General features: G+C 34.7%; 1 protein-coding gene across 1 annotated transcript in view; it reads right to left on the bottom strand.

The window, feature by feature from the left end:
• Positions 1–6,738: 6,738 nt before the first annotated feature.
• ENTHD1 (ENTH domain containing 1) overlaps positions 6,739–26,073 on the bottom strand; it is a 33,801-nt gene continuing 14,466 nt past the window's right edge. The window contains exons 4-6 of the mRNA XM_026701228.2: positions 17,491–17,617; positions 10,054–10,500; positions 6,739–7,551 (exon numbers count right to left, since the gene is read on the bottom strand). Coding sequence (XP_026557013.1) covers positions 6,941–7,551; positions 10,054–10,500; positions 17,491–17,617 — 1,185 coding nt within the window. The 3' untranslated portion in view covers positions 6,739–6,940. The remainder of the gene's footprint in view (positions 7,552–10,053; positions 10,501–17,490; positions 17,618–26,073) is intronic.

Here is a 26,073-nt window from a genome sequence, read left to right as displayed (position 1 = left end):
TCCCAGTCCTAATTGTGATTGTAAAATGAGAACTACTTATAGAGTGGCACTGCCTACAACTGGCACAAATTATCGAGTAGGGCAACGAAACCATTTCTTTACCATAATCCAGACAAGACTCTGGTTGAAATGGGTTCAGAATCCCATCATAAATGGAGCTATAATGCCACCATATTCTCAATTAATATTCAAGAATGGAACATTTGAGATGGGCCTACAAGAAGAAAGATCTTCCAGGTGAAAGGATTTTTTAAGTGAAGTTTTATATCTGACTCTTGTAACATGGTTTTCATTCAAGGAGTTATAATCACCTGCTTAATTCTGAGCCTGGTTAATTTAATCTAATGGTTGTCTGGATTTTTGAATCCTAGATATGGTATTGCTAATTCAATTCCAAATTGAAAAAGAACTCTGTATTTTGTAAGATGCAAGGTCTTCGCTCAATAGACCTTGGCCAATAACACTTTACTGCTGATGTATTATTGGGGAAATTAAATAGCACCTGTCTACAATGAATACAAAAAATAAGCCCAAAGATTATTTTAATTAATTATTATATTTTTAAAGAAATGTTGTCTGTACAAAGTACGTAAACATACCTTTGTCCTCTATTTCTGGTATTGTGTCTTCAAGTGAAATAATACTTTTGAAGGGAGTAATAAGATTATGAGCTGAGAGCAAGATCATAACAAAGATGCATGGTTTCTTAGAGATGTGCCTGCTCTTATAGTAATCCTTTTTACATCAGGCTGAATAATATGTAAAATTTCATTTTATAAACAAACAGCCCAGGTTGTGAATTTAGGCTGAATTTAGGATGAAAATCTAAACAGGTTTCTTGTCATTAACATATGGTAAAGATATGGATCACCTATCAGTTTTTATTTATTTATATTTTTTGTGGAAAACCAGGGAGTTTCTTGTGCCATCAACGTAAAAATTACAATTTTCCCTCACTGAATACATAATATGTCATTTAAAAATAGCTCAGCCATTTAATTTTAATATCAATATTTATTTGAATCAAGCATGTTTAATTCAGATTCAAGGGGCTGGCCTTTTCATTTTAATTGCATACTATATTTCATTTCTACATGTACACTTCTCGGATGCCAGTGGCAAAGAAAAATATGAAGTTAAAGATTAAAAAATTGTAACAGAACAAACATTAAACAAAATATTGGCATTCTACAACACACTTTACTGCTGATGTATTACTGGGGAAATTAAAAAGTACATGTCTACAATTTAAAAATGAATAGCTTGTTTCCATTTATAAAGTAACACATCTAGTATACTTAACCTTTCAAAACTGAGATGAAAAAATAAAGATGATTATTTTAATTAGTTATTATATTTTAAAGAAGGTATAATAAACAAGCAAAGCATAAGACCTTCTGACTTCTGGAATTATTTACATTCCTTCCTCCTGAAGACATTGCAGTGGCTCCAGGATATGTATAAAATTAAATGTTGTCTGTCTGTCTGCCTGCCTGCCTCTCTCTCTCTCTCTTTCTCTCTCTCTCCGGCTGTGGGTATGTCTGTGGGTGTCTGTGTCTGTGAGTGGGCGTGATGTATGTTATTCCTTAGAATGATAACAGTGTTCCTGGGCAAATACGCACCAAGAAGCACAAGAAGACTTGCATAACAGTGCTTTAGGGCAAGTGACCAGAAAATAAACTTTCTCTTGTAACTTCTCTCTCTACTCCAAATTTGATCCCATTATCTTCACTTTGCAGAGAATGGTTGACCTGAGAGACAATAGATTCCTGAGTTCCTTTACTTACTTTCAAGATTTCACTAGGTTGGAAATAATGACATGTTTACCAGTCATAGCATAAGTCAGGTTATCCATCGGTTATAGATCAGGTACCATCATCAGTATGTTAATCATACTCAATTGTACATTTTGGTGCTGAGATAACTAAAAGATGCTGATAAAAACCTGTCCCAGGACCGGAGGCTATGTGAGTCTGGATGAAGATAAACATGCTTAGATTCAATACTGAGAAGACCCACCCCTGGGTCAATTCAGCTGCCCCACCCCTGGTTCTATCGACCTTCCATCTTTGGTCTTGGAAGGAGCTGCACTTCCCCATTAACTCTAGTGTGCAACTTGGGGGGTCATTGTGGACTCATAGCTCAGCTCAAAGAGCAGGTAGCAGTTCTGGTTCAGTTCTAGTTATCAATTGATTTCCAGGGACAAATCAAGGTGCTGGATACCATATTTAAAGCCCTATGGGCATAAGACCTGGCTATTTGAAGGATTTCCTATCTCCAATTGTTTTTGTCTACCAGTGCAATCAGGTGGTGTGGGCACACTCCGTTGTCATCTTGTGGGGCCAGGAAACATGCATTCTCTGTTGAGCTGCCTGTCCTCTGGAATGTTACTGCCCCAGAGATCCAATTGTCTCCCAATTCATTGAAGTTCAGAAAACTGAGCATTCATAGGTTCTGGAACGTAGCAAAGACCGAGCTTCTGTTTGACAGGCTTTTCTTGGTGTTATATTGCTCTAGATATTGTATGATTCTTTTTTGTGTCTTGTATACTTTTTAAAATTTTAACTATAAGTCAGGTGGCCTATAAATTCTACCAATAAATATTTCTATTTTTTTCCTGTATAAGTTACGTGTTTATATTTATACATGCAGTGGGAATTACAGAGCCAGACCCATATGTTCTGGTTACGTGACCAAGAAGAATTGGGAGGAGGCTTAGAGTCAAGGCATATGAAGCATTTCCCAAAGAGATTTTTTCCCTAGAAATTTATTTCTCTATAAACTCTGCCAGGCTCCAGCCCATTTTCAAATTAATCTTTACTTTTCTGGCTTCTCCCACCTACCAATTTGTGCCAAATCTCTTCTGATTTTGGGAATTCTACATTCAATAAATACACATTTAGAAAATACATGGATGCCATAAAACCATGTGACAAGTGAAAGTTTGAACAATGTATAACTTTATATGTACTAATTCTTTTGCATTTTTTAAGATTCCATATATCTAATGACAATACAGATCTACCATTGTCATTAGATATGACATAGCAATAGCAATAGCACTTAGACTTATATACCACTTTATAGTGCTTTACAGCCCTCTCAAAGCGGTTTACAGAGTCAACATATTTCCCCTAACAATTTGGGTCCTCATTTTACCCAGCTTGGAAGGATGGAAGGTTGAGTCAACCTTGAGCCTGGTGGGATTCAATCTGCTAAATTGTAGTGGGAGTAGCTTGCAGTACTGCATTCTAACCACTGCGCCACCGAGACGTATCTATATATTAGCAGTATGATCATTGGCTGTTATACTTTGTTTTGTTTTGTCTTGATCTAAATATGAACTGAGTCACTCTGAATTATACATAATGAGTTATTTCTAATGATCTGTTTTCACTCAGAAAAATCATTATTTTTCAATAAATTGTAGTAAATAAAATTATATACACAAAACATGTACACACATTGATATGTTATATCAAACACCAGGTCAACTGTAAAATTACAAGTTAATTTTTCCACTTAGTCATAGTTGCTTCTGATTGTTCTCGTATCCCTGTTTTAAGATAGATCAACCATGACAACAGAACTGAAATTGCAGTGGTCTGAAATTCAGCAGAGACAGTCAGTTAAACAGCAAGCTTTTGAAAAACAGTTCATTATGACTGTGGAACAATGAAAAGATTACTGTCATTATATGTTCAATAAAACACTTCTGACAGCTCTCAGATCAGCTTATGGTTATCAGTTACAGAAACAAATTTTCTGCATTTATCATGATAGTGGGATCAGAATTTATCCTTTTTTCATACTAAGCATCTTTGGAAAACAATGGCAACAAGGCAAAGACAAGTGGGCCTGACATCTACAGAAGGCAATCTGTCTTCTGCCAAATTGAGAGAGGAGTGGTTCGTTTTCAACAATGTGTTCAATTGCTGGGGGATTTTTTTGGGAAACAACAGCAAGCTATTGCAAAACTAGATCTGAACAGCTGGAGAATGGACCGCATAGCAGTATAGAAGTCCCTAATTAATATCTATTCTGATAGAAACAGACAGCACTGAGCTTTTTGAAGCCTGTGAATAACAAGCTGATTTTATACAGTATATATTTCTGTCCAATAGAAAAATAGATTTATTCATTTAAAATATGTATATAGCCATTCCTCACCCCCATTTTATATCAAACTCTGAGAGTCTCTAATATGACTTTTAAATTGCATTCTTAAATATTTTCATTTTCTTAAAGGGAAATTAATGTAACTGTCCCTTCAGCCTGCTTTGCTTCAGTATTCAAATACTTTATGAGAGTTTGCACCAAAGATACAAAATTAACCCATTTTAAGTAAAAATACTGTTTTCTATGGATTCTTCCATTTCCAAAATCACAGGCTCCCAGAAAACACCATTAAGGAATCTATTTCAAAGCTCAGTTATTTTTTATCCTTCTCTCAAGTCATGTGTGATAATTGTTTGGCATGCATGCTTGAAAATATATACCATATATGTATTTAATAGTGTTTATCCTTGTGGCATCAGGAAAAGCTCAATTTTGTCAGCATTTTGTTCTGCTTAGTTGAAAATAGATAACTGCACAGAAACACATTAAACATGAGGCAGTCAACAACTTCCCCTGATGATACTTCCATTTAGAAGTAAATAAACATTTATGCAAGCAACTGACAAGCAACACTCAATTAATGAATAAACATTCATCATATACTTTACGTTGCCTCTGAAAAGTTAATGAGATTACACATTATACACATATCTGGCAGAGTTGAATCAGAAAAGAAGTTGCCTTTAATCCATGGATAAAATATTTTTTAACCAAACATAAAATATAATATAAACTTTTCACATCCAAATATAGATATTTGTCTGATTGTTACTCATTTGTAAATTTATAATAATTCCTAAAACATGATTGCAATCCCAACCAACCAAGCAGACAGCTTACGTTGAACTCTGAAAAATGCTCTCATGTACCAAATGAATTTCAAATTAAAAATGCAAAAGATATATTCCATTTTAGAAAAGTCATTTATGTCCTTTAAAGGAAAAAGTGATATTTCAAAAATAATGTTTTAATGTTTTGTGTTTTATATATATATATATATACACACACACACACACACACACACACACACACACACATATGTATGTATGTATGTATGTATATGTATGTATGTATATGTATATATGTATATATATATATATGTGTGTGTGTGTGTGTGTGTGTGTGTGTGTATATATGTGTATATATATATATGTATATGTATATGTATATATATGTATGTATGTATGTGTATTTGTATGTATGTGTGTATGTATATGTATATGTATATGTATATGTATATGTATATATATATGATATAAACCAGGACTCAGAAGCTGATACTAATATCTCAATCAAGATAAAAAATCAACATGTTCTAATGCTGTTCTCATTGATAATATTGATATTATTACTCAAATTAATTGATATTATTACTCAAATTAATTGTTAAATGTTTAGGGGGGAAATAGAAAATTTGAAATCAGATAGTTTTATTACAAAAAGATCATGCATGCACCTTTACATGACCATACATAGAAGTATTTTTTCACTAGCGATTCCTCCTCCTCCTTTAGTATTGTTGGAGCTAAAAGCCTATTGGGACATTCAAAAACACCTTTTCATTTTCTTAAGGGAATGTCCCAGTGAGATGGGTACAAATAAGATCACTTCACTTTGAACTTTCAATTTCCTTTACAGCTTTGCAGGTTTATTGCTCCAATTTTATCCTTCGTGGATTTAAATCACCATGCCCATATAGCAGTAAAGTTCTATTCATTTGGGAGAGCTGTTAATCAGCCTTACTTCTCCCAATCCCTTCTTCTTTCAAAAATCAGATATAAAACAGCAATAAGTTGTTTTTCCTACTTCCCATTCCACTTGGTTACTCTAATTATGTATGGTATCTATTGGGCTAGCAGCAGATAGATCAACATTTGCTTTTATTTTTTGTGGGGGGGGGGGTGAGAGAATGGTTTGTAGACACGTACTTCCTTGAGACCTTTTCAAAGGATTTTCAAAGCAACTGACTCACTGTGAAAACATACATTCTCACCTTGCTAAGATAGCAAAGGAAGTAATCTATAGAGGATGGACAGCTAGTTCCATGGATTGCTCCATTTGTGTCCAAACAAGATGTATTAGTTGATTATTAATTCATTTGTAATCCATTAATTATGTATCCAGTTTATATTGTCATTAAATTCATGCAATGACTCTGGGCAACAAATACAACTGAACAAAATAATAAGGAATAGAATATCAACAACATAGTAAAAACAGAGAATTAAATGAAGACAAATAAGTGGCCATATAAATCATAGATAGATAGATAGATAGATAGATAGATAGATAGATAGATAGATAGATAGATAGATAGATAGATAGATATAGAGAGGGGGGGAGGGAGGGAGAGGGGGGGGAGGGAGAGAAATCAATAATAAATCTCATAAACTTGACCAACCATTTATGTGTAGTGTATTAAGCCCCCTGACTGGGGCATAACATAGAAAGGTAGTGCTCAGGACATTAATGACTGCTCAGTCTAATTAATCCTAATTACCCCTTTGAGGAGTACTTAAAGAGATTCATGCAAAAAAAGAATGTCTTGTTTGTAGACTACTTTAGAGATATATCCAAGGAGTTATTTTTAAAAAATGAAAACCACTACAAAAAAAATAGGATATAAAGAACAATTTATTTTCCACAGCAAAAATGTAATAGGTACATATATTGGAGTGTTTGTGTGTGTGTGTACATATATATACATATACAAAGACATTTACTTTTGTGCAAATAAACTCCGAAGTATGACAAGCACATTAGTAAAATAGAATATATTATAACTCATCTTATACTACCTCATTGTGAGCCAGTTTGAGTTCTATATTTTCGTATGGTCATCTTTAGCAGTTTGGGGAGCTAAAAAAAATTGGTTCATATTTTGAACGGAAGCTACCATATTTGCCAATTCACTACCTATAGTACGTAACTCCTGTGCCACACTGCAGAAGTCCCCTCTTAGTCCACAAACGGCATTTTTTATTTCTTCCAGAATGGTCATATTTTTTTCCCCAGCACTCAAAGGAAAAAGATCTGGGTCAGAAGGAAGATTTGTGACTGGAGGTACAGGATTAGATCCAGCAAGTACTTCCTCCACTAAATTGTTTGTCCAGCTTTCACCAGAAGCACGACAAGTTCTGCTCCTAAAGCTATCATTTTTCTCAACAGAACATTTTGAATTATCAGGTAGCAGGCTTAAAATGCTAGCACTGTCATCTACATCAGACACTAGGCAAGGAGAAAAAGAATGTGCAATCCGTTCCTTGAGATCTTTAAAGAAAACAGAAGGTAATCCATGTGGTGAAGGTAAGTAGGACGGTCCATGGGGTGCAACAGAATAGGGCTGTGGGGTGTTGTTTGGTACGGCTGATTCTGGGGATGAGATGGAGAAAGTAGAAAAGGAAGAAGTTGTTCCCATGGAGCTGGCAGAGTCTAAAAAAAATACACATATATATTGAAACAGTTTGCCAAAACTATGTAATCATATTTAACACTTCTTTATGTTTTGTTAATTATAAATTTAAGTGCCTTAATGTACAATATGCTATATAAAATAAACAACAGAATTAAGCTACCAATAAAGAAGAATATTTGAAGCTTCGGTATTTAAATGAGGGGTCCTTGGTGCTCTCTAAGCTTTGTAGATGATTTTTAGTAGTTTGAATAATGAAACATCAGCAAGAAAACAACCAAGCTCAGAGACCATCAAGGACCTCACAGTTAAATCAAAACAATAGAATATGAGATTTAAAATATTTATATTTTTTATCCTCAATGGATAATCTTGAGATACAAGGGACATATCTATTTGTATTATTGAACAGGTAAATTGAAGAAACTACCTGGGAGTTTCTTTTGAAATAGCAATATATAGGATATAAAATCCCTGGAAGTGATCAGGCTCAGCAACCATATTGAATCCCTAATTTAAATCCTTCTATCTCCCATATGCAAAGATGCACCTAGGTCACCCTAGAGATTGGAATCAATGAATTGGGGGGAACACTAGGATGGTTTTGAATATTGTATTAAACTTGTAAAGTGGACAACTCCTTACATCCTCCTCCAAATGGTGTTCCATGCTTTACAACCTATTACTATATCAAAAGTGAAATAAACAATTGTTGCCAAATGAGAGAAGTTAAAAAATGTTACCAATAAACATTACTTTGGAAAATTAATTAAAAATCCTAATAACTGCTTTGAGTTGACAATGAAAATATAGAAGTGGACTGACTTTTAGGATCAACCATCAAGAGTAAACAAGGAACAAGCAATCAGAAAATAGGCTGCAAACTAGCACATGAAAGAGGAACCAATCTGTTCTTTGAAAAGATATTCAGATGCCATGATGTATCTATCCCTATAAAGTTCAAAATAATGTGAACAATGGACTTTGAAGAAACAAGATAGGAAGAATATTGACCTTTTTGAACTTTCTTTGAGAAGACTCCTGAGATCACCTTGGACAGCCAAGAAAACAAACAAATGGAACATTGAATAAATCAACCAAGAGTTCTCACTCAGGTATACACAAGTAGGGTCATATATGCTTATTATGGGAAACATTATGCAAAGATCTAGCTCTCTAGAGAAGGTTCTAATGCTGGGAAAGATGGAAGGAAAAAAAGGACCAAAAGTGGATGAACTCAGTTACAGTGGTGATGAGAGCACTATTGGAAGTTCTCAAAGTCCAAGGTAGGGACAGACCATCATGGAAAAAATCTGCTTATCTGGTCACCAAGGATCAATACTGAATTATGTCAAAGAAAAGAGGAATTTTGTGGTTTCCTCCCTTAAAAATAAGATTTAAGACTTATTCTATATTCTGTCTATACAGACAATGTCATTAATCTCTGTACTATCCAAAATAAAGGCAGAATTAAAGTGTGTGTGTGTGTGTGTGTGTGTGTGTGTGTGTGTGTGTGTGACAAACACAATACAAAAGCCTGAGGAGATATTACTAAGTCCTTCCTTAACTCATAGGTGCCCAGGTAGTCTCATAATCATGTCTTACTATTTACAAGCTAATGGAGGAGTAGAAAATTAGAAAACACTGCCAAATGAATCCCAGCTTTGAAAGATATATTTTTAGATTTCCCACTACATCAGCAATACTCAAGAACTGACTTTTAAAAAAATCTCATCTATGATATAGCTGAAAATGGTAGTACTGCAAAAATTCAGATGACCACAAAATGTCAGCAGTTTTCTATACCTGCATGTTGCCATAGTACTCCAGATTTTGGTAACCTACAAGTTGTCCATTTGCTGTATTGTAGCTCATTTTTGCTACTGAAAGGAATTCTTTGCTGGAAAGTACTGAGACAAAAAAAAAAACTAACAAGAAGTAGTTCTCAACAGCCATTCAGTGATCATTTGAAATTATAAAGGTGCTGAGTAATGAGATTTACAGCTAGTCCTCAAAATTGCAGCTATGGCAGCAGCCCCAGAATCACATAACTGGGATTCAAATGCTTGACAACCAGCACACATTAATGACAGTTGCAGCATCTGTGATCACACAGTAGCTGTTTGCAATCTTCACAGGCTTCTGACAAGCAAAATTAAGGGAGAAGCCACAGGAAGTTGCAAGTTGTGCTTATGTGACATGCTTAACATCCACTAGTGATTCGCTTAACAACCACAGCCAGACCTGACAGTCACACAACATTGCACTTAACCAGTGTGCCAATTAGTAACAAAGTTTCCAGTCCCAATTGCAGTCAATAAATGAGGACTACCTATATATAAATATGATGTTGTAAAATAACTATCATAAGGGCTAGGTAACCAAAGCATTATTTTAATATGTACATAGAATGAAAGTTCGCTATCTAGTATTATTTTAAAAAGAATGACAGTTTTGGAAAACTAAAAAGCAAGGCTGGGAGCCAAAAAACCATCATTAAACATAGAAATGATAAAACTCACCTGGTCTGGGGGCGGGATCCCCACTCAAACCAACTGCCTCTACTATGCTTGGTGTTAAAAAGTGGAGGTTTCGTAAGCTAGCTACATTAGGCCCACAGTACTGCTGAGAAGCTGGAGAGGCTTTCAAGGTATTTGTCATAGGGCTTCCTAGAGGATCAAAGGTTTGAAAGGTGGGAGATTGATAAATGGTCTCAACAGAGGCCGTGGTACGACAACAAGCCAAATCAGACTTGGGGACTTGCTGTTTGTTAATAACGACAAACTCCTCTGGACTGGATGACCAAAGATCAAGCAAAGTTGTGGCAACTTGATGACTATTTATGCTTGATGGCCTCTTTGGAGAAGATTTCTGCATAACTCTGGAAACGGCCGAATTATTCGATTTTCTGCCTGAATCCCACTTTGACAAAGGGAGCTGATTTCTTTCTGATGGACTCAAAACAGTACCTGGAATTAGAAATTAGTGGTTAATCATTTTAATTATCTAGTTTACCCTTACTGCCAAGTTATACGGTGACTTAAAATAAAGCTTGATAGTAATAACAAAAATAATAGAAGACAAAATAGAAGTCCACACATGCTGCAGATAAAAGAAAATACTTAGGCTTCTTTGTTCAGTGAAAGGTTTCTAAGTAATTAGAAATGTTTATAATGATGACTGACTAAATTTATAATGATATAAACTCAGGGGTAATTAGCATATCTTTCTTATGGATGCTGGCCCAGGAACAAAGGATGGCAGACTTTATCTATAAAAAAAATCTTGACACAGTGGTCTATTATTTAAGAAATCAAAATGTTGACAGAATAGCTTTATTAAAGATTCCAAAAGCACTTTACCACATTTTTTAAAAAGTGTAAAAAGGGTGATCAAAGTGTTCAGGGCCATAGAAAAATTGCAGCGTGGACCATGAAATTGAATCATATTATTGTTTTAAGAATATAGAAAATGTAATCTTGGAATTACATTTTTAAAATCTTACAATTCACCAGATTTAGCATATGAGATGGGATTATTCTCTCTCTCTCTCCTTCCTCCCTCCCTCCCTCTCCCTCTTTCTCTCTCTGTGTCTTTGTGTATAATATAAAATGTTATACTCTCAGTCAATATACTGTCAACCACATTGCTTCTGAAATGATAATTATCCAACCTTCAATAAATCTTTTGGAAATAGATTTTAAGACTTGGGAAAAGTCAATTAATTTTCTCTCTTTCTATGTACAGTACATAAATAAATATATCCCACTGACAACAGTTAAATAGATAATTCTACTATTACCATAAATTATGTCCTATAATCATTTCCAGTGATTTGCTGTAAATTTTTGCCATCTCAAAATTAATTTGACCTGATAATACTTTATTATTTTAAGGCTAGCTTCGTGTGATGCAGAAGTGGTATTCAGCAGGTTCTGACCAGTTCTGGAGAACCAATAGCGGAAATTTTGAGTAGTTTGGAGAACCGGCAAATAACACCTCTGATTGGAGATTTTACGGTATCCTTCCCCTGCCACACCCACAAAACCGGTAGTAAAAAGTTTTGAATCCCATCACTGATGTGATGCCTTATAACCAATCATTGTAACTACACTTTATATCTGTCATTATGAGCTGTAATAATACTGTATTCAAATCTTTCTTGCTTAAACTGTACACTGATTTAGTGAATATAATATAGCTTTAAAAACTATCTATCCTATTTAAATGCTAATCATCTAGGAGAGGTTTTCTTCCCAGAAATCAGTATATCCGTTTTATTAAAAAAAACAGGGTAAAAATTTCAGATAGAAAAAAAATCCTCAGAAGTGATAAGCATCACCCGCCCCAGGTAGCCAGACAGGAAACAGACCAGATGAGCTAATTGTACTTTATTATAAGGCTATATTAACAGAATCTTGCAAGACTGAAAGTACAAATCTCCCACAATTTTTTTACAGGGTGACAAGTTAGAAAGGACTGTTTGTCTGTTGTGCATCTGCCATCTTTCTTCCTCCCCCTCCCTCCCCCTCCCCCCTCTCTCTTTCTCTCTCTCTCTCTCTCTCTCTCTCACACACACACACACACACACTTTTGTCCACTAGGCAGCACCTTTTTCTCTGTTTCTCAAGGTCATTCCTATGTACCATTACATTAGGAAATATGACATGCGAGAAGACAATACAAGATCAAATCACATAATTAATGCACCATTGATAAAGATACAAGTATATGCACACAGCTACTCACATATATTTAAAAGGGAGAAGATAACCCCATAAATCCTACAAAGTTAGCTTTGCATAGAAGGGGTGAAATAGTTTCTATAAGCTATGAGCATAAATTTTAAAAAATGCTACTGCCTTTGAAACACATGTGAATTGGTCATTAAATAGAATTCTTTATTGGTCAAGTGTGATTGGACACACAACGAATTTGTCTTGGTGCATATGCTCTCAGTTGTACGTAAAAGAAAAAACACATTCGTCAAGAGTTAAGAATCATAAGGTACAATGCCTAATAATAGTCATAGGGTACAATAAGCAATCAAATCATACTAGGAAACAGTAAATAAAAATCATTAGGATACAAGCAACAAAATTACAGTCATATAGTCATAAGTGGGAGGAGATGGGTAAAAGGAAGGATGGGAGGATTAATACTAATAGTAATAGTAATGCAGACTTAATAAATAGTTTGATAGTGTTGAGGGAATTATTTGTTTAGCAGAGTGATGGCGTTCGGGGAAAACTGTTCTTGTGTCTAGTTGTTCTGGTGTACAGTGTTAAATAAGAACACCTCACTCTTCTTATCATGATTGGAATTTATCAAACAAAGGAGCTGGTGTATTAATTGACAGTATGTGTATAATGGGGACACTTTAAAAGGAGGTACAAAACAACCTCAACGTCAATATTTGAGCAGACACATACTGTAGAAAAGCCTCATATAGGAAACTGGACCACCCTTCCCCTATATATTTAGAGACTTCTACTCTCCTAGCCTTCTGAAAAGCATTAAGACTTGGTTTTTATTCCAAGCACTGGGATAGAATGAAATGAATGAGAGGATTGAATGAAGAACCACATGTGGAAGTTTAACTTTGGTGCCAATCAGAGGTGATATTCAGCAGGTCCTGACCAATTCTGGAGAACCAGTAGAGGAAATTTTGAGTAGTTCAGAGAACTGGCAAATACCACCTCTGACTGGAGATTTTACAGTATCCTTCCTCTGCCATGCCTACCAAGCCACTCCCACAGAACTGGTAGTAAAAAAAATTGAATCCCACCACTGGTGCCAACTTTTTTTTTATGGTTTTAACATATAAATGTATAATTTCAGTTTATTATTGATATTCTTTCACTTGTTGATTAAGAGCTTCCCAGAATTCGATATAAAATGGACAGCTACATAGTATATAAAATGAAATAAATAAAATAAAATAAAGATGCAAGGAAAATATTATTGAATTAATTTCCACCCAAAATTTTATTGGAAAATGGAGTCAAAATCTGCCTTTAAGTTGATAAAGCCAAAAAAAACCCAAAACCTCCATTCAGAAAATTATATTTCTCTCCCAAATGATGCAACATTACTGATTTACTGTAGAATGCCCATTTCTAAATGCTGCCTATTCTGGCAGTGGTACATTAGCCAAGAGCCTACATTGTTAATACACGGTAGCTGTTTGGCTACTTAAGACTGCTAGTCTATTCAGTTCATGTCCATGCACTATCCAGAAGTGCACCACAGGGAGTAAACTATCTCTGTACTTAGAATGACTAATATATTTTATTCACTTTAGTTATATTTATACAGATACATTTATTGTTCATTTGGTTATTTTTACCATAGTTTATCTTATTGTATGCTGGTCATTACCAAAAGAAAAGTTTCTTTCTTGTTTGGAAGTTTTTAAACAACATTCAACATATGAATAATATTGAATCAGATTTCTTTTTCTTCTGCACCTTCTAATCAGACTTAACTCCTGTCAGCTATATGGACAAGTATCTAGAGCTTTCTTGAATCATTTTCAGAGGTGGCTTCCATTGCCTTCTCGTTGGTGTTAAAACTGGCTGCCCCACAGTCAACCAACTGGCAAGGTGCCTAAAACAGGACTAAATTAAAGTTTCAATAGTCTTAGTCCAACACCTTAGCTACTAGAGAAAATTAGCTCACTGAGTTGGGAATACTTATTTTAAATTTAATTTACTATGTAAATGTATAATTTAGTTACATTACAGACATAGAGGAAAATGTGAAAAATGGCTCCTTGGTATCAGCTGATCTTTCTGAGTACAATATTAATAAGTGAACAGATGCTCCCAACCACCACAATCTATTAGATCAGAGTTCATTATGCACTTTTCATATTGATTGGGTTCCATCCAGAGTTCGATATAAAATGGGTAGCTATATAAATATTGTAAATAAATAAAATAAAATGTATTTGTTTTTTGTTTAAATAATTTATATAGCCTCCCATCTCACAGGAGTGAATCTGTGATGTACAAAAATTAAAAACTCAAGAGCTGCAAACCAATGATGCCCAAGGTAAATAATACATACCAATAAAAAAATCACATCAACAACAGAGTTTAACTTCCTGGTCCAGATGTCTTGGAAAATAAGGCTAAAAATCTGGATATCCAGGGTGATGCTGTTCAACAACGCAGATGCTGCCACTAAGAAGGCATAATTCCTAGGTCCACCAAGGTGACATTATTCTGATTATTGTGTTGCTTTGCATTTACACTGAGTGTTTTTTGTACTGGAGACAAATTCCTTGTGTGCAATCACATGGCCAAATAAAGTATTCAATTCAATTGGTTAATAAAAGAGATCCAAAGCATGTCCCCTCTGCTAGATGTGTGGGATGAACAGAAACAATTACAGAAAGCTGGTCTCCTATACCATATAGTGCTTTATAAAGTTGTTCAGATTTACTTGAGTTGAAACCTTACTGTATAAGTGAAATTATTTCACAGATAATCCAACAAATACCTAGAATAATCCTCACAGCAGCCCTGCATGTATTTATGAGCTTTCTTTTTCCAAGAAACAATTGTGACACAATTTTATTAAAGCTTCTGTATATCATTAACCTTTCTCTATATGAAATTCACACTCTATGTCTGGCTTAAACTGTACATGATTTAAACACAAAAAAAGGTAGAAAACTGTCCTACTGATTCTTTTTGTTTTTCTTATATATATCCATTCCATGTTTTCATAACTATGTTTATACTTATACCTATTATCTTGTAAGCGATTGACAAATCAAATAAATAAATAAATAAAAATAGAAAAATGTGAGATAAGACAGCATCACCACCAGATGGATTCATAATTGGTTGACAAATCACACTCAACTTGTAATCCTTAATGGAACTACATCTACGTTGAAGGAAGGAAGCAGTGGTGTGTCATAAGGTTCTATTTTAGGCCCAGTACATTTTAATATCTTCATAAACAATTTAGATGAAGAAATATAAGGAAAACTCATCGTATTTGCAGAGAAACCCCAAACTAGCAGGAATAGTCAACGCCCCAGAAGATAGGCTCAAAACCCAGATGGATCTTGATAGACTTGAACACTGCCCCTATCTAACAAAATGAAATTCAAATGTAGAAAAAAGTAAGGTTTTACACTTAGGCAGGAAAAGGTGGAACTTGGCTCAATAGCAGTACAGACTAGGTAAAACTTGGCTCAACAGCAGTAACCACGAGAGGGATCTTGGAGCCCTAATGGAGAATCACTTAAATATGAAACAGCAATGTGCTGCAATTGTCAAAAAAGCCAACACAATCCTAAACTGTATTAACAGGGGGATAAAATCAAGATCAGGAAAAGTGATATAGTACTATTGCTTTATAATGCCTTGGTAAGATTGCACTTGGAATATTGCATCTAATTTTGGTTACCACACAATAAAAAAGATGTTGAGACCCTGAAAAAAGTGCAGAAAACAACAAAGATGATTGTGGGGGGCTGGAGGCTAAAGCATATGAAGAATGTTTGCAGGAATTGGGTATGTCTAGTCTAAGTGAAAAGAAGAAGTAGGGGTTGCCTGATTAGCAGTGAAATTTAATATATGGGTACTACTGTTAGGTGCAGGTTTACATTCAGTATTAGCTTTGTACATGGAAATGAATATGGATTTAATTCGTATTAGAGAGGCTATAGGTCTATAGATGTAGAAAACATCATTCACTAAGCTTACAATTTTTAATCATTACTTTTCTCATTTATTTTAACATTTTCCATATGCTGCATAATACCTTCTCATTCTAGAAAAGAATTATACTGGTATTATATAATTTCTCTCTAAGATGTGTAGTAAATTCTCCACTAGAAACTCTTGTACTAGACAAAACATGTAAATATACCTTTGCAAAAGTGGAAATAGGCAAAGCTCAGCTGAAAATTCAATTTTCAATATAAATTGGCTTAACTTTCAGTAGATCTGTTCCTAAAATAACTCAATATTAATTTAGACTACAGATTTGTATGTGATAATTATTTTGACAAGATAACTACTGAAAAATATGCCATGCAGTTCATTACTTTTCAACTGTATGTTGCTTGAATGTTTGCTATTGTATTCACAGCAGTGAAGAGATGAACATTTGGTTCATGTTCAAAATGATGAATTTATGCTCTAATTCACATTAATTTCTGTATATCTATTTCCATCACATATGTATTTTTAAGGGCAGTTCAGATCTATGGTCAAATGTCCTTTATCTCCTAGGATATAAGATCTGATATGAAAATAGAATTATCTCTACTGAATTCACTCTCTCAACAGTTTACTTCCCTATTAATAACTTCACACAGCTGAAGTACCTTGGATTTTTGTTGTTGTTTCTATGGCAACCATTTCTGAAAGCACAGAATGTGCCAAGCAAAGCTAATGTTCATCAGAACATTTTCATGCATTAAATTCCATTAGTCATTTGTGTATGCTGTAAATAAACAGTCTATTGCTAGCCTTTGGATGACTACAAGAATCCTCAGATTCAGATATCGATATTCTTATCCATGAGTGACTGTAGGACCTCAAAGCCAAATATATAACATTAAAAGCATTTTTATCTAACACAGTTTGGACCTACCATATCTTTCTGTGCAGTTATGTGTGAAGCTGGGAGCATTTTTATCTAACACAGTTTGGACCTACCCTATCTTTCTGTGTAGTTATGTGTGAAGCTGGGATCAGGAAAAAACAGATTCAAGTTTCCATGCAACCATGGAATTCACCTGCTATTTCTCTCCACAAAACCTATCTCACTTGGTTGCAGCTGAGAGAATAATCTGAGGAATGACTTCATGAAAGCTTCTCAGGGGAAAAATGGGAGATACATGTAATGCAATAATAAATCACTTACTCCCAATTGTTTTGTTTACGATCAAATATGTGATTTAGCACAAATTTAGTTTATTTTCTACATACCTGTATTCCAGGAATTATTAGCAGGTGCCTTTGTACCTTTTGCCAATTCCTCTTTACAGACAGTAGCTGGAAATGTTGACTCCACAGCCACAGGACAGGATTCATCCTCGCTAAAGATGATCAAGTCCTTATAAAAAAAAAAAACCTGGTAATTAGTCTAGGAAGAGTTAGAAACAAAGTTTGGAAGAATATGCAAAGGAGAAAATATTTTGTGGCATTTAACCAAATGGTCAGGAAATTAAAAACTGTACTACTGTATATATGAACCAATATTTCTTACATGATACCTTATTTCAGACATAAACATTTTTATCTATAAAAGATATTGTTTATTGAAAAAATAAGTCTACAGATGTGAAATATATGTTTGGAACACATTTTATTTATTGATAAGCACCCTTCAAACAACCTAATCCTAATCATAACCCTAAACCTTCAGGCAATAAGTTATTTTGAAATGAAAAAATAATTTGAAACGAATAGCAGGTTTCTAATTTTTTTCTTACACATCATTTAATTATTTCAGAAATGCAACAGCCTCTCTTCTGAAATTTGGATGCCCTGACCCTATGGGAACCCATAATTATTCATTAAATTGAATAATGTAATATTCAACTGAATATTAAATATTTAAGTATTGAATATTTAAATTGAACAGTGGTATACATTTTCTAAATAAATGTACTTTAGAGTAATTAAACTACACATTTCCTGCTTGAGAATCCTTCTTTTAAGTTGTCTCTCTCCCTAAATAAAATGTTTAATTTTGCCAACTCAGATTTAATTAAAAAAAATAAACATTAGCTATTTACAAATCCTAGTTTCTTATCCACTGATAGATGTATATTTAAAGTGTTTTTAGAATTTTCTTACCTTGACTTCATTTTAAAATTCCTGTTTAAATACTGAACTATAGAGAAAAATATTTCTAATGATTTCTTATCTAGATATCACAGCCAGTTGCTAGATCATCTCAGTTTCCCCAAGCATTTCATAGACTGTTGACAAGTAATCATTTTATCATCTACCATATATAAAGTTTGATTTTTACGTCCTTGCTGCTCCTTCTCTCAAGAGTAAAGCTGACAGAATAAATCTTATATTAGTTTCCTGAAGTAATTGTAAGTAGTTGAAGCATTCATGCAATAGTCTATTAGAATTAGATCAGACTAATTTCATTTCTATGAGCTGAAAATAAAGGTAGTCAATTTTGCAGCCTCAAACACTCAGACTGCTCTCAGGTAAACCTGGTCTGATCTACTGTAGACCATCAGAATTTTATGAGATTCTACTGTGACACTATAATATGTCATAATGATAGCAGCCTGCCATACATTCAATAGAGTATTATTTGTATATTGGGGGCTTTTCAAACCCTCTTCAAGTGACCTTCTGGAGGAAGTACTCCATGAGATATAAAGAATTGCTACCTGAAGAAAAATCAATATCTCCTAAAGAAATGCAAATGCTTCCCTTAAGTAGAGAAGGTTAGGGTGTTTGTGTTTTAAAATACAGACTGAATTGAATTCAATGTACATATGAGTTTCTTCTATCTCAATCTTATTTGCAGCAATTTTTTGACTAACTATGCGATCTTGTATATGAAAACTGAAATCAATACAATTTGGCATGAAATGTTTTAGAATTATGCTGAAATGAGAAGCAGCGATAAAGCTTTCATTTTTATTTTTTATTAAATTATATTTAATAAATTATACCTCATGTCAAACATAGACATAAAAATGAATTTCACCACTCAAAAAAAGGAATGGCACAACAAATAAAAAATATAATCTCCTTTTTCAAAGTAAATTTCCTTTTTCAAAGTAAGAAAACTTCCCTAATCAGTTCTAATCCTAATATTCATAAAACTCCCGCAGAATATATTGTGTTCCAGGATAATGTATATCTTCTAAATATTTTAAGCTCGTTATATTAATGGTTATTTCTGCTGTTAATAAGTTATCCTCAGGACAAAGTTATATACAGGTCAGGACAGATAGAAGAACATGGTGAAACAGACTGACTCCTGATTGGCAAAGATGAGGTGGCATACTCTCCCCTTATTTATTCAACCTATATGCTGGATATATATTAAGAAAACCTGGAATGGAAGAAGGTAAACATGGTTTTATATTCTGAGAATAAGCTAATAATCTGTCCTATGTTAATTACACTACTCTGGTAGTTTAAAATGCAAAGTATCTGCAAATTCTAGTAATAAAAGTTAAGGAATAAAGTGAAAAAAATAGGAACAAAATTAAATATAAGAAGACCAAAAGAATGCCAACAGGTAAAACAACAACCCTTAACACTTATAATGAAGATCCTAAAGGCACAAATGACCAGGCTCATATTATCCTACTTCAGACATATTAGGTGAGGACCCAAGTCTCTGGAAAAGGCTCAAATGCTGGGAAAGGTGGAAGGAAATAAAAGAAAAGGACAGCCAAAAATAAGCAGCAATGAGTGCACCATTGGAAGACTTGAAAGATTAGATTAGGAATAGAATATCACTGAGAAAATCTGCTGAGTATCAAAAATGGCTATATGACACATAATCAAATCAAATCAAGAGATATTTCACATTACTAATAATTTAAAAGCACACAATACATTTCACAGGTCTCAAGAAAAAAAACCTTAAATTCTCCCTATTTCTGTTTTTTTAAGGAGGCTCTATTGTAACCTAACTTCAACTAGTACAGACCAGCTGAACTAAGGATTTTCATCAGATCTGAAGATTATTATGTTCATTTTTTCTTAAGAAATACTTTCCATAAAAAGTAAAACAAGATTAAATGTACAAGAAATCTATCACAAAATTAATGTACACATGGTGTTTGATTGATTATACAGTTATACGCCCCCAAAACATACACTTTAGCCATTACAAAGATACATAAATACAAACATACATACATATACATATGTGTGTTTATGTGTATATTTTAACATGTATGTGAAAAATACCTGAAACAAATTGACTTACTTATGTATTCAAAAATGGTATTTATTATCAATCATAAGTGTGCCACATTTAACATTACGTTTCATAAAAAAACTCACATTCTCAAATGTTGCACAACTGAGATATTTAAAATACTTTTTACTCTTTGTAAGAAAAATCAGAATTTACAAAAGTTGGTATGAAGACCATAGCACAAACTGTTTAACAAACTGTTCAAACAGTGCTTGAAACAGTTTTTTGAAGTAGAAAAACAACAGGTGTTAAAAGCAGCACTCAGTCTGGTACAGAAAACACTTTAACCACACATATAGCTATGGGGAAACTGAATTCAGCTCTTTGTAAACCACAGCTTTTGAAGCAATCCTAGATGCATAAATAAAGAGAAGGAGGGAGAAACAGCCACCTTGGGACCTGCAACATAGGAGACCTGCTACAAAGCAGCTCCCTTGCCATCTGCCCTACACATTCAACAAATCTGATTGTACAGGTAGGAACACTACCGGTACACGAAGGAATGCCACTTTCGGTCTGATCTAAGTATAGTATATAAAATCATACATTGCAATGTCCTACCTGTCAATGAATACTTCAGCTTCAACCATAACAATACAAGAGCAAACAATAGATACAAACTCAAGGTTAATCGCACCAAACTTGATTGCACGAAATACGACTTCAGCAACAGAGCGGTCAATATCTGGAATACTCTACCTGACTCTGTGGTTTCTTTCCCAAACCCCAAAAACTTTAACCTTAGACTTTCTACTATTGACCTCACCCCCTTCCTAAGAGGCCTGTAGGGGGCGTGCATAAGTGCACCAATTGTGCCAATTCCTGTCCTATTATTTCTTTTATTTTTCTTATATGTATCCATGTATTCATAACTATGTTTTTACTTATACCTATTATCTTGTAAGCAATAGACAAACCAAATAAAATTAAAATAAATAAAAATAGAGATCTGGTCTACAAACATCTAGATCAGGGGTTCCCAACCTGGGGTGCTCGCACCCCCTGGGGGTGCGAGACGATATTCCAGAGGGTGCGAGAAAAGTCCAGGTAAATAATACGATATTGGCTATATGTTGGCATTTTTTTTTATTATGCAATGGATTAACTTTGTTTTCATTTTAGAGCTAAGTATCGTTATTTAGCAGCCGTCACATGCATAGCTGAAAAGATTCAATCCTACCATATATTTAACACATTCAGTAGTTCCTAAAGTCTAACTTTCAGGGGGTGCGATGTTTGAGTGTAATTTCTTTAGGGGTGTGGGGCGAAAAAAAGGTTGGGAACCACTGATCTAGATGATTACTCTGTAATAGCAAAGAGAATCTCCTATACTTTTTTGCAGCTATCATGCCAATTTTTGTAACTCAGACATGGTAGTATAAGCATTCCTCCTGAACTTGGTGATACAGTGGAAAGGATCTGAAGGAATACATCAAACCAATATTATAGTTTGTATAGTCAAGTCAATCAAGAAGAAGAAACAAAAGCAAACTGCAGATCCTTTAAAAGGGCACGAAATAACTATAATAGGGGGTATTTTATTTATTTGTATTTATTTATTTATTTTTATTTGTCAATTGCTTATAAGATAATAGGTATAAGTATATACATAGTTGTGAACAAATGAAATGGGTACATATAAGAAAAATAAAAGAAACAATAGGACAGGGACGGTAGGCACGTTGGTGCGCTTATGCACGCCCCCTACAGACCTCTTAGAAAAGGGGTGAGGTCACTAGTAGACAGTCGAAGGTTAAAGTTTTGGGGGTTTGGGGAAGAAACCACAGAGTCAGGTAGAGTATTCCAGACATTGACCACTCTGTTGCTGAAGTCGTATTTCCTGCAATCAAGTTTGGTGCGGTTAACCTTGAGTTTGTATCTATTGTGTGCTCTTGTGTTGTTATGGTTGAAGCTGAAGTATTCATTGACAGGTAAGTCATTGCAATGTATGTTTTTATATACCACACTTAGATCAGACTGAAGATAGCGTAATTCAAGGTTTTCTAGGTCTAAAATTTCAAGTCTGGTGGCATAAGGTATTCTGCAACGAGTAGAGGAGTGGAGAACTCTTCTTGTGAAATATTTCTGGACTTTCTCAACTGTGTTAATATCAGATACGTAATGTGGGTTCCAGACTGATGAGCTGTATTCGAGTATTGGTCTAGCAAATGTTTTGTATGCTCTAATTAGTAGTGTGATATTACCAGAGAAAAAGCTACGTACAGTTAGGTTAACAACTCTTAATGCCTTTTTGGCTATGTAGTTACACTGGGCTCTAGCACTTAGATCATTAGAGATGAGTGTTCCAAGGTCCTTTACAGAGCTTGGATCATCAACAAGGTCTTGACTATTCAGCTTGTATTTTATTTTCTGATTTTTTTTGCCAATATGTAAGACAGAGCATTTATTTGTTGAGATTTGAAGTTGCCATTTGTTTGACCATTCTGATACATAGTTGAGGTCTTTTTGAAGGGTAGCAGTATTGTCTGTGGTATTGAACAGCTTTACATCATCAGTGAAAAAAATGCAGTTGCTCTTAATATGATCACAGTGGTCATTTATGTAGAGTATGAAGAGAGTTGGTCCTAGAACACTACCTTGGGGGACACCACTATTGACAGGTACAGAATTTGATAAGACACTCCCAATTTTGACCATTTGTTGTCTGTTTGACAGGAATGCTTCTGTCCAGTTATGCAGTTGTCCAGAGATACCATAAGATTTTAGTTTTAGGAGTAGTTTTTCATGTAACACTGAATCAAAGGCTTTACAGAAGTCTATATAGATTGCGCCTATTGTTTTGCCCTGATCAAGTTGTGTAGTCCATATGTTTTTGCAGTGTAAGAGTTGCAGATTGCAGGATACTTTTTTTCTGAAACCAAATTGTTTATTAGAGAGTAGGTTGTTTGTATCTAAGTGGAGGATAATGGATTGGTTAATAATTGATTACATGACTTTACAGGTGACGCAGCATAAGGAGATTGGTCTGTAATTTTCAACTAGGCTGGGGTCTCCCTTTTTGAAGATGGGGATGACCGTGGCTTGTGACCATAGGTTAGGCAAGGAGCTGGTCCTGAAAGATTTTTCAAATATTATGCTTAGAGGTTCTGCAATGGCAGTGGATAGCTTTTTTAAGAAGTAGGCACATATTCTGTCCGGTCCAATAGATAGAGATGGTTTTAGATTGCATTGTGCTTTTTCAACATTGTCTTCTGTAAAATCGATATGTATTAGATCATTGTAGTTTTCTGTGGTTCGGCTAGAAAATACTGGGCATGATCCATTGCTCTTTACAAATACTGAGCCAAAGAATGTGTTAAAGATGTTGGCTTTAATGGTGTCGTTGTTGCAGTCTTTACCATTAGGTCCAATCAGGAGTGGGATGGACCTTGAGTCTTTTAGTTTGTTGTTTACAAAATTGTAGAAAGCGCGAGTGGAATTGGTGCGTAGAAGGTTTTCCTCTTGTTTAATGTGATAATTGGTGCATTCAGTCTTTATCTGGTGGCATAAATTTTTGTATCGGCTTTTGAAGTTGGCAATGTGACCAGATTTGTTTTTCCGCCAGGGTGATCCCTTTTTGGATTGAAGTTTCCTTATTCTTAGGGGTAATCTGTTTGTGTGTATGTGTGTGTGTTTTGGGAGTTGTTATTGGTACATATAGTTTGATGACTCTTTTGACTTCAAGTAAAAATATGTTATAATGGTCTTCGACAGTATTGCATCCAGTGAATAGAGATTGCCATTCAAGGGGTGAGAGATCATTGTCTATAAGATCATAGTTGCCTTTTTTGAAGTTATAATTGGGGATTACGTCATTGTGATGATTTTTGTGTGGACGTATGTTGAGACAAAAGTCAATAATATTGTGGTCACTGTTGGAAAAGGGTTTTTTAGTTTGTATTCCATAAATTAAATTCAAACTATTGCAGAAGATGAGATAGAGGCAGTTGTTAAGTCTAGTATTGTTGGTTATTAGTTGTTCCAGTCCCAGATTTGTAACAGCATTGTAGAAGGTTGCAAGTATGGGTTCAGTTGTACATTCGTTTAGGATCCAGTTAATATGAGGTAGATTGAAGTCACCAAGAAAGATAAAAGCGTGTGGGCAGGATGTTGCCATGTTAGTAGTGAATTTAGCTTGTTTACATGTTCGATATCATAATCAGGTGCTCTGTAACACAGTAAAAATTGAAATGTGATATTTAAGGAAAGTTCACAGATGATGGTCTCAGGAAGAGCAAGCTCCTAGGTAACTTGGATGTTTTTTAGATGTAAGGACTTTTTATAGAAGATAGCAACACCACCTCCTCTACGAATTTCACAATCTGATCAGTAAACATGATAGTCTCTTACTGTGGTAATGGAGTCAGGGAGAGATGCATTGAGCCATGTTTCACAGACAAATATGATGTCAAATTTAGCCATATTTAGTAAGAGGAGAAATTCAAGTATTTTATTCACAAGGCTTCTTGCATTGAGTAGCTTGCATTTAAGGTCAGCTGTAGTTTGAATTGAGGTAGTTAGGGGCATGAGTGCCTAGTCTTGGGTGATGGTGGATTGTTTGAAGTAGGGTTGTGGTTGAAGGTTAAAGCTGAGTTGCGGGTTATGTGACTTACTTTTGATACAGTCAGCACGGTAGTCAATGTACAGATCCTTCTCTCCATTGTCTAGACATTTTTTGAGTTCTGTGCGAAGTACACAGGAGCAGGCATGTTGCTGTATGGTTAGGTCAGGGCGAGAATGGAGGTTCTTATGGTTGGTGTTGCTTTTGGCAAGTGAATTTATAATATAAATTAATTTACATTTGCTTGATTCATTTTTGCAAATGACCCTGCAGAAGCGTGGGGCCAAAGCGCCGTCTCTGTTTCTGAACTCTGGGCCAATGTGGGAAACCCCTATGCGGGAAATGTCAAGTATTTCATCAGGGGAGATGGCTGATGCTTCATAATCACTGATGATGTTGCGGACAGTTGTGATATCATCATTGTCATTGATGTCCTCTAGACCAAATAAGATGGCATTTGAACATTTCCATTCGCACTCAACAGCTTCTCTGATGAGGATTGGGATATCATTATTTGTCTGATTTATATTTTTTTGTGGATTGGGTTGTGGATTGGGTTGTGGTTGTTGGGTAAAGATGCGGTTTGTAGCTATTGGATGTTCAGGTTTTTGCACTGTGTCTTTTTTTTCAAGGTTGGATAATCTTTCTTTAAAAGCGTCCAGGGATGCTACTATGGTGTCAAGGGATGTTATTCATGTTTCTATGGTATCAACTCTTTCAAACAGATCCAGTTTGGGTCTGCATGATTTGCAGAGATATGGAAACTCATTGGATGATTCTAGGTATTGAATCATTTGCTCGGGTAATCCCAAGCAGTCATGGTGAGTGTATTTGTTACATAGAGAACATTTGATGGAATTTTCATTATCCTTTAGAGTTTTATAGCATTTAAGGCATGTGCAGGAGTCTTGTGGTTCATTGGTGGTGATTACTTTCTCTTTAGGTTGTGGTTTGGCATTGGATTTTTTTCTTGGCATGGTAGGTTTGTTAAGATGGTACGTTGATTAAATTACTTAATGAAACAATTTTGGGTAATCAA

Source organism: Pseudonaja textilis, chromosome 5 (assembly GCF_049901715.1).
Source record: "Pseudonaja textilis isolate UNSWEBS1 chromosome 5, rPseTex1.2, whole genome shotgun sequence".
Taxonomy (NCBI): Eukaryota; Metazoa; Chordata; class Lepidosauria; order Squamata; family Elapidae; genus Pseudonaja; species Pseudonaja textilis.
This window is presented reverse-complemented; position numbering and strand designations above follow the sequence as displayed.